The following is a 9,881-nucleotide window of genomic DNA, read 5'->3' on the forward strand; positions in this document are numbered from 1 at the left end:
AATGACAAAGGGGAGTCCTTGGCTGAAGGGGAACCTCATCAAAGTTACACATGCATAACCTTGCAGGGGTGCTCAGAGAGCAGAAGAAAACACACAACTTTACGTATGGATAAACATTTAAATTCAAATGTTCAAGTCATTAACCAGTGTCAATAGACTAAAGGAAAGGGATTCAACATAGCTCAGGAAGAATGTAAATAAAGTGGAATATTTGTTATATCCATATTTTCTTCACATTGTGTGAAATGCTTAATTCATTCTCATTTAAATGTAAATCAGTAGCGCAAATAGAATTTTTGGTTTCACATTCAAATTCATATTAAGCAAATGTGACCAACCAGCAGGCAAAGACTGCAGGAGGTTATGCAGCAACAAATACAAGAGGGATGTGGACAAAAGCAATATGTAATGACTCACTACATCTTTGTCTAGAATCATTATTGAATAGGAGCAAATGAAAAGAATAAATAACTATTCTTCAAACAATCAAAAATGCCAAACATACTTCAAGAAGAAAGGACGTGTTTGTAGAACAAAAGCACTTGTTATAAACCCTGGTCTAGGTTAGCGGTCGGGGCTGAGGGAGGGCGGGGGTTGGTGGCGCATTAGATATAAACTCTGCAGTTCCGACCTAAGAGTGACATTTTCCAACAGAGCAGGCCAGGAGGAGAAAAAGAGCTGCGACTGGCACAGTGATTGCCAAGGAAGGAAAGGACCGCTGACCAGTGTTGGCTGATCAAGACAGTGAGGGTCAACAGCGATGGATGGAGGCCTGAAAAGGTTACAATACAGCAGTCACGCTGGGAGATGAGCCGCACAGACTCTTTAATGGACTTTGAACTTGTCATTATCAAAAATAAATCCTGCTTTTCACTGCCAAGTAAAAACAAAAAAGGCGACAGCAAAGGTAAACGGTTAGAGAGAGAATAAGTGCAGTGAGTCACAGCGTGGCTTTAAACAGCTCCTCCAAACACAGGTGGGGGCTCAGACCCATGGAGTTTACTCTGCATGTTGTTTTACAGTAAACCACTCAAATGCTCTGACCAAAGCCCTTTAAAAAAAAAGGAAAACCGGCGGAGTCAATACACGTGGTGAAGTCATGTATTGCAGACATGATGGTGGTCGTGTAGACCCGGTTAAGTGTATGCTCGGACACAACAAATGAAACAGAAAGTCTTAGCGAGGGTAACAAAGATGTTAAGATTAGATGTACTTAATCTTTATTATTCCTTTATCTGAATATAGTCACTTTCAAATGAGACCCGGCTTTCTGCCAAAGTGTCTTTTTTGATAATACAGCAGGTGGAACTAAAGTCAGACATTTGTTTTAATCCTACGAAGTGGTTTCTGATAAGAAAAGCTTTCTTCTCTTGAGAGATGATTTTTCACTGACCGCTTAGGCAAAAATAAGAACTATTTTACAGTTAGTGTTTGAATGCTTGTTGACTCATGAAATATGGATTAAAGACAATGCATTGGTCTTTGATATAGCCTCTTCACTGCGAATCTTCTGAATCACCCCTCTGTTTCAGAAGAGATGCTCAGTCCTGCAGACAGACAGGAGTCATCTCATAAGACCAATGATGCACTTTCTGTTTCATTTTATAAATGACAGAGCTTTGTTGCTTTTACAGCACACAGTCACATATGACTACAGAGAGTTTTTATGTAGACTTCACACACAAAGAGGAACTCTTAAACCCTGACACTCACAAAAGCACCAAATAGCCATTGGGAACAGACAGGGCTGCATGAAATATAGCCAGACATAGTGCTTTGCTGTAGCTTGTGGGGGTGTTATCTGAATTTCTTTCAGTGAAAGGGGAGAGGGAGAGCAAACCTCACATGAATTCCCAAACTAAAGTCTAGATACAAGGAAGTCGGACGCACCACCCAAACAGCTTCCCGACTATTAACCAACAGAAGTGTGTTCCAGAGTGAGAACATTCACTGGACAATGTCAAATCTAACACGGTTAATGTGCCGCCATGACAGTACATGGTATATGGACTTTAATGGTTGTGAAGCACAAGGAAAGCAATGACATGTTGGCCTCTATGGATCTTACATTTCTCAAGTGTTTCATCAATTATCACGTACTACAGTCTACGTTGAAGTCTCTCTTGTGACATGATATAAAAAACAAGACATAAAATTCTGTCTGATGTCTAAATGTGTCCTTTTCTGATTTACTTTCATCCTACTATTTTCTCATTAGACACAAAAAGTGGAGCATGAACATGTTCACTTCTGCGTGTCAAAACACTGTAGCGCACACATAAACAAACACCCGACCCCTACTTTAATCCAAAAGTAATTAAATATGCATTTGCTTTTGATTACTCTTGAAATTAATTTATCAGGGAGCGCAGTGACAGGTGCTCGCTGTTACTGACAAACTGCTGTGGCAGTTACTGATAACATGAGATGCTTAAGTATTCTGCACTGTAACCCTCCTATCTGTCTTTCCCTCTCTCCCTCTGCTTTTGCTTCAAAACATTCCCAGCTCCCTCGTTCTGCTTCTCCGAGCTCGGCTCTCCTTTCTCCTTCAGTCAGGTGAGGTGAGAAATGATACCAGAACCAAAACATTTGTCACAGCAACAATCCACTGAAACTAAAATACGTCGAAATGAATTTCCAGGGAGGAGTGGACAACAAGAAAGGATGAGGGGGCGGGGTATTTATGAAATAAAAGCACTTTACAGGAAACAAAAGTGCTACCCATTGGTACAAAGTAGGACAGGGAGAGGCGGGGAGCGGGGTGGGGTGTTGGCATTGAAAGGAAAGGTGTATGGTGTGAATCTTGCCTTTGTGGCAATGCCCTTGAGTTAACCAGTGAGGCATTGAATGGCGCTTTGTGGATGGGCAGTTATCTCCAAGGCTTCCCTTTCAGTGTTATTAGAAAACGCATGACAGCAATGCTGGCTCTTATCGAACAGAAAGCTTCAAGGCTGTGAAGACAAGGTTGAGAGGCAAATCTGAAGGAGGCAACATTTGACACCCTGTCATCTTCTGCACATTTGGTATATCAGATAACACCGATCGACATTACAGCGCATGCATGCGAACATTCAGTACGCATGCAACATGTATAAGAGTTGCTGAATAATAAATGTATAAGTCACTATGTAGTATGTACCCATGAATAAATGCTAGAGCTGATCCTAAGGATTGGGTACCCAAGCTTGGGGATGTTTTAAACCATCGGTGTCGGCTTTAATAAACCCGATCAACTGCCAATACTCTTAATAGTGTACTCTGCTGTCCACCACTGACCTGCTAGTGTTGCTAAGCTGCTCTACAGTTTAAGCATTTCACTGCATATGCCAGTGAAAAATGAAAATGTTTGCGCACACTGGTGAGTAAATGAGTCTCAAAATTCTAATAAAAAAAAATCAGGACCTTCAGTATTTGGATTGAAGTAGCTTGTGAACAAAAAAAGGTGTGCCAAATTTAGTAGTCAGCTGTATTTGTGCCAGAAAGATATTTAAATCGACATGACATTTTTGTTGTTTTTACATTACCCAATATTAAAAAAACTCACACAAAACACTGACTACACAATACAGAGCCAAGAATAGCTGCATCTAATAACGTAGAAGAACTCTACAATACAACAAAGACTCAACTTGATTGCAAAGTGGAGAAGGAACCTCCGGTAATCTATACATAACCACAATGGAATTGAGCAGAAATATGAAGTTACATCAACAGATTTATAATAAAAGCATTGCTTTTTATTGGAGCAAACAAAGGGATTCTGTTCCAATCAATCCTACCGCTCATGGGAATACCATATACAAAAGCTTGTCTATTGACCAGATTCCAAAGTCTCAATATCCCACAGACAAAACAACAATAGCTTTTTGTAGCTCTGTCCAACACAGACTCATCACACTTTATCAGTGTAATGTGTATGTTTACTTCCAAGCAACGTTTATTTCCCCAATCATTTCCCCATATTTGATTGTGTAGCTTTCACTGTGGACAATATTCCCTACCCTTGTTTGCCTGCTGGTGAAGCTTAGAGCCTCTGAATGTGGAAAGGAAGTGATGGGAGAGGGGGGTTGGTGAGTTTGATAGAGAAATGGATTCCCTTTGAATAATGCAATAGTGAAACTGGGCAATATGACCACCATGCGATCTCCTACAGAATAGAAACAACTGTGGATACCACCCCATCTGTGCTCGTGAATTCATCTCATGTGAAATGTCAGTTAAATCAAAGCTGGAGCTTGAGAAAGTCTGGCAGACATGTTTTGGGATAAATAAAACATGGCAGAGATGACTCCATTGCCCTTTATTCCTCTCTTTGTTTCTATCTTGAGTTCTTTTTCCACTTACTCCACGCCCGAGCGAAGATGCATTTTTAGCAGCAGTGTCATGTTTTCCCCCAGATCTATGCATGACGTTCGGGTTGCAGGAAGGTTAGAGTGTGAATTATGGTACCTTATCTACTGTACCATAATCTCTATCAAGCATCTGCTTTGCGTGTGGATAGAGGGAGGTGGTTTGCTCCAGGCTGAGCGGTTACATGTCTCAACAGTGTTGCTATGTCAGTGTCACAGCGGAGGGGTACTTGTATTGATTTCACCCCGATAACCTTATATAGTCAATTAGGAGCTAACTGATGTTTTTAAATCAAGAAGTTCATCCAATTAGTTTGTACCCTTTGAGCGTCCCATTTTAAAGGATGAGAATGGGATTGTACTATATGTTTACCAGCCACTACTGCGTGCATAAATGACATTGGAGATTTGTCTTGTGTGATAGTATTGATAAATATCTTTAGGTTTTAGAGTCTTGGTTGCACAAAAACGATCAATTTAATATCATCGCGATGATATTTCATACACACAATTAAAACGAGAAAATAATGTTCAAATGTTGTTTGGTGCAGCCAAAATCTAAAGCACTAAACTTTAAGACCTTATGTGTGACATTTCAAATTGCTTTGAGGTTGGCTTCAGTTGCAATGTGACATTTTCTGAAATCATGAAAAGCTCTTTTTCAACATGAGCTACAAAGAAATTAATTTGAACAAGGAACGCCTACGAAGCCACGGTTCATCACACAGATGACACTCACACGTGACATACTCTACATGCATACATATTTTAACATATCCAAACTGTAGTGCACTTTCACTGCCAACAATGCTGATCACTGTGCCAACGCCTCGTGTTCATGCTGCTCTTTGACATTTCAGCAGCCTAGTTTCCTCCATGAATCCACCTGTGGGCACTGATTCTAGGTTTCTCCTTTGGGGGTAAGTTTGTTCTCGTCACTTTGAGTTCTCACAGTGTGCTAAGCTTCAAATTGTAAGCGTGCAGCTGTGTGATAGGGGTCCCATCCTTCCAAGACATTAAGAATACATTTGGATTACTGAATTATTACCTGGCTTTTAATTGAGAAATAAATCCACAACTGTATGAGGGGTTTAGACGAATGTGTGGCTTGAGAACTTAATTCTTATTTCAACCATGCTCCATAACTTAGCTTTGCCAGTGTGTTTTACATTATTTAGTCAGTTTTTCGTGCAGTCTGCCTTTTCCATTTCATTTCTGCATAAAGTATTTGACTGTTGACATCCATATTATTGCACAACATAAATATTTATTCCACAGCCTGGCAGAGAGCCATCACCACTTTCCAACCTTCCAGATGCATAACAACTTACTACCTATGCAGCTTATGAAAACTACATGTTGCACTCACAGGCACATTTCACTTTCATGCACTCACAACATTGTTTTTTTCTGCTAAGAATAGATCATTCCTTTTAAAACATCATGCAACATTTTACATGGAAATGTAGCCACAGTGGAATTGCTGGTCAGGTACATACAATGCACAGCCAGTTTCAAAGGTTATATTTAACGCCTTTTAGACCAACCTTCTTTTTTTTTTTTTATAAATGACAAAAACTCTCCAGATCTCTACATGCAAAGTTGCCCTGAAGATACATATGCATAATCTAATATTTATGCTATGCAAATTTCAAAGTTGAAGCTAATTTCAGAACTTCGAATGCAAAAATGAAAACCTTGGGGCTAGTTAACTAATTGACTTGCAAATGCATCTTTGTTTCACTGCCATGTGAGCTAAATGGATGTCAATAGGTCAGGACAGATTCACCAGAAGAGGAAGAAAAGATTTCATTATGATCTTTTCACTGACCAAATGAAACGTGCCCGCCCTCAATATTTTGAACATTTGCATTTAATAAAAACATTAAAGTAGCAAAGAAAGTTTTTTGTTTTTTTTGAAGAACCGCTTGAACTCTACTCATTGACGCAACAATGCCTCCTGCAAAGTAGGCGGCAGGATGCGACCTCTAAAGCATTAGTTTGATAGTTTGCATTAGAAGAAGAAGCCATGATGAAGCTCCGCTGCTTCAGGAGGAGTCCTGGGGGAGGACGGGAGTAAACACGGCATAATCTACTCTAATTACTGCCACAAAGGAAGTATTAGAGTCACTGTTAGAAAAAATAATAATAATAATAATAATAATAATAATAATAATAATAATAATCTATGATTTCAAGAATTGAGTTGTAAAATTATGACAAAAAAATTGTTACATTTCAATAATAAAGTCATAATTGACAAAGGAAATACTAAAACATGCACATTTGACTCGATGGGGATACTGTAGCCTAGTTATTTTGACATGTAAAAGTGTGTCTATCCTCTGTATAGCTCTGTGTTGTCATCTCTGCGTCCCCCTTGCTTAGAGACAACGTTGCTCTGTTAAGGGATTTCTACAGATCCAGGATGCGGCTGTGAGCTGCACTTAATTGGGAGGTGGTGAAGTTAACATTTACAGTATGTGGACAATAAGACACACAATAAGGAGATGTATGCCTGATTAGAAATGTAGTTAGTTAGTTAGTTAATTAGAGCATTGCACAGCTGCTTTTCTGAACTGTGTCTCATCCAGAGAGACAGTCCCACAAATAGGGTTGTGTCTTTCATGGTCGGAAGGGGAAACTACCATCACAGCAGAGTTCAGAGCAATACCATAATGCACAGCAGATATGTAAATGTTCTTCTAGAAATATGAACATTATCCTCATTAAATCCTCATTTTTTCCCAGTAATTGTATGACATTTTTCTTACATCTTAGACATCTAAGCATGAGCAGAAACACATGAGTTATTTAAACCATGGGTTTATAAATGAATGCATCATTGACGTGAATAGGTAGCACATTTAAAAAGGTTACTTCCCCAAACAAAAGACAGAAGTGTAAATCATGTGTGTGTGTGTGTGTGTGTGTGTGTGTGTGTGTGTGTGTGTGTGTGTGTGTGTGTGTGTGTGTGTTGACTCACACAAATAAAAATGAGAAAAGTTGATCAATGGGTACAAAAATTAAATAAATAAATACAAAGAGCCTTATTTCATTATATATATATATTCCATTATATTTGTAATTGTTAACTAATGCCTGAATGACATAAAAAATAAAAAAAAGGAAATGAAACTTATAATAGAAATGAATAGTCAAACACAGGCTACTCGCACAGTAGGACTATGGTTAACCCCCTCCATTACAGTTCAGTTACAGGGCAGCAGAGCAGATATGTTATTAGCTGTTATCTGAGCAAAACAGCTCGCTAAACTAATTTTGAATTTCAAATTCGCTTAATCAGCAATGCGTTGAACGAAACTCGACTCAGTTTTAACCTTTTAAAAAACACCCATCTTCTCAAAAAGAGCAAAAGTGGGCGACTCAATCGCTGCTCATCCGGCTCGTGGCGCGTTACAAATAGAAACTTGTAATTCAAATGCAAGCTGCAAAATGTCTTACTTTTTAACACAGTCACAAGCACGCGCATACAAACTGCTTACACAGGTTGGAATATCACTTTTCAGAAGCCAAACACTAAAACCACCAGCTACACATACGTCTCTCGAGTTTATTGTCGAAGACTGAGACCCCCCCCATGGGATAGAAACATTCAGCTCATCAAAGAGTGTGTCTGTGCTTACCTCTTGCAAACGTAGCCGGGACTTGCGAACCGAGAAGCACGAGGATGCCAAAACTCAGGTAGCATCCTCCCGAAAACTGTCCCATCACTGCTCGTGTCTCCCTCCCCATCGGGTCTGGGGGCACTGGACTCGGGTCTCCATCATGTGTCGTCTGCTCGAGGGACCACTAAACACGTTACCGTGCCCCGGAGGTCGCTCTGTCCAGGTGTTGGGCTAGTTAGTGTCCGCCAGGAGAGCCATCAACCTCACGGAATCGCAGTGCGGAGGGAAAGAAATGGAAAGTGGTGCGGAGCTTTCAGCAGTCCGCACTCTGCTGCGCGAGAGGGAAAGAGCGCGCGCGAGCGAGCCAACAGTTTTAGGGTTTTCAGAGTGAGAGAGAGAGAGAGAGAGAGAAAGAGAGAGAGAGAGAGAGAGAGAGAGAGAGTGAGGTGGGTCTCGTCCAAACCCCTGTGGACCTGTTGAGCAATTACAAAGGTGTGCATGTGCGCACGCGCCTCGTTTGTGCAAATACAACATCTTTCAATTATCTCTCTCCGTGTTTTTGTTTTTTTTTACATTTTCAGTTACATTCAAACCTGGACAGAAATGTGGTGTTTGAAGACGACACCATTGCCTTGGCGCTACTGCCAGTGGCGTGGTCTGGAAAAATGACGTCTTTACTAATTAATGCCGATCTTCCGCCAATGACCATATGGCCTGTGATTGGTGTCCAATTGCTAATTAAGCACAGCTCTCTTAAATCAGGCTACTTCTCTCCAAATGTCCATTTTCAAATTATTTAATTAATCTGATGATTATTATTATTATTATTATTAATTTAAGCATATAAAGGATGCTTGTATGCTTAATAATCCAACTGTAATACAATAATACATCACTCTGGAAGTCTGACAATACTACTGTGGATTATTATTACTTACTATTAAGCACAGGCAGAGGTTGAAGACGTATGCAGATCCTTTCGTGAAGTAAAAGTAGCAATACCACTTGCACCATTTCAAGCAAAAGTCTAAACTGTACTTTAGTAAAAGTACATGCACATTAGCAACTTTGACTTTAAGAATAAAAGTACTATACATGGCGGGCAAATTGGTCTCAGTCAAATTCAGGAAACAGAGGAAGGAGAACTCAAATGCGTGCGTACACACACACACACACACACACACACACACACACACACACACACACACACACACACACACACACACACACACACACATACACACACACACACACACACACACACACACACACACACACAGGCTGTTTAGGCTATGCACAACATAAAACTGGCATTCTGGCACTGACTGGGGAGAAGGGGCTGGTATAAGTACTGACAGGGTGATTGGGGGGAATGAAACACTGGTGAGCAGGTGGATATGGTAGTCATGTGACTGGGACAGGCGGAAAAGTCTGAGGCCATCTGGTGGACAGGTGGAGAATGGTAATTATTGAAAAATGTGTGGAGTAACTGTCAAAAATGTAGTGAAGTAAAAAGTACATTTTCCTCTGGATACTTAAGGAGTGTACTTTCCACCACTAGGCTATGGTTGCACAGTTTAATCAACCACAGTGCACGCCATTCTATAAACTGATCATATGATTTGAAAGAACATTTTATGCTGAGAAGTAGCTGTAACATAACTTTGAGTGTAAAAGTATCCACTTTCACAGAATAATGTTCAGGCCAGCTTGTCAGCAGCACATGTTAGGACATACTGGGCCATCCAGACTGTGTGTCTATTCTTTTATTTATGTAAATCACTGCAGTTTGACCTTCTCTGACATAATTACCCTATTGACCAGAAATTCAGTGGTTCATTTCCCAGAGTTCTTGCAAGGGATCGTCCTGTCAGACAAGGTTAACTACTTGATAATATTTCTA

At 40.1% G+C, this 9,881-nt stretch overlaps 1 protein-coding gene across 2 annotated transcripts in view; it reads right to left on the reverse strand.

The window, feature by feature from the left end:
* LOC115016601 (netrin receptor UNC5D-like) overlaps positions 1-9,179 on the reverse strand; it is a 140,995-nt gene extending 131,816 nt beyond the window's left edge. The window contains exons 1-2 of one of the 2 annotated variants that reach the window (XM_029444462.1): positions 8,917-9,179; positions 7,997-8,306 (exon numbers count right to left, since the gene is read on the reverse strand). In XM_029444462.1, coding sequence (XP_029300322.1) covers positions 7,997-8,105 — 109 coding nt within the window. In that variant the 5' untranslated portion in view covers positions 8,106-8,306; positions 8,917-9,179. Of the gene's footprint in view, positions 1-7,996; positions 8,310-8,916 lie in introns of both variants that reach the window. The other variant, XM_029444461.1, reaches the window with a different exon arrangement.
* Positions 9,180-9,881: the final 702 nt, after the last annotated feature.

This window comes from Cottoperca gobio, chromosome 12 (assembly GCF_900634415.1).
Source record: "Cottoperca gobio chromosome 12, fCotGob3.1, whole genome shotgun sequence".
Lineage (NCBI taxonomy): Eukaryota > Metazoa > Chordata > Actinopteri > Perciformes > Bovichtidae > Cottoperca > Cottoperca gobio.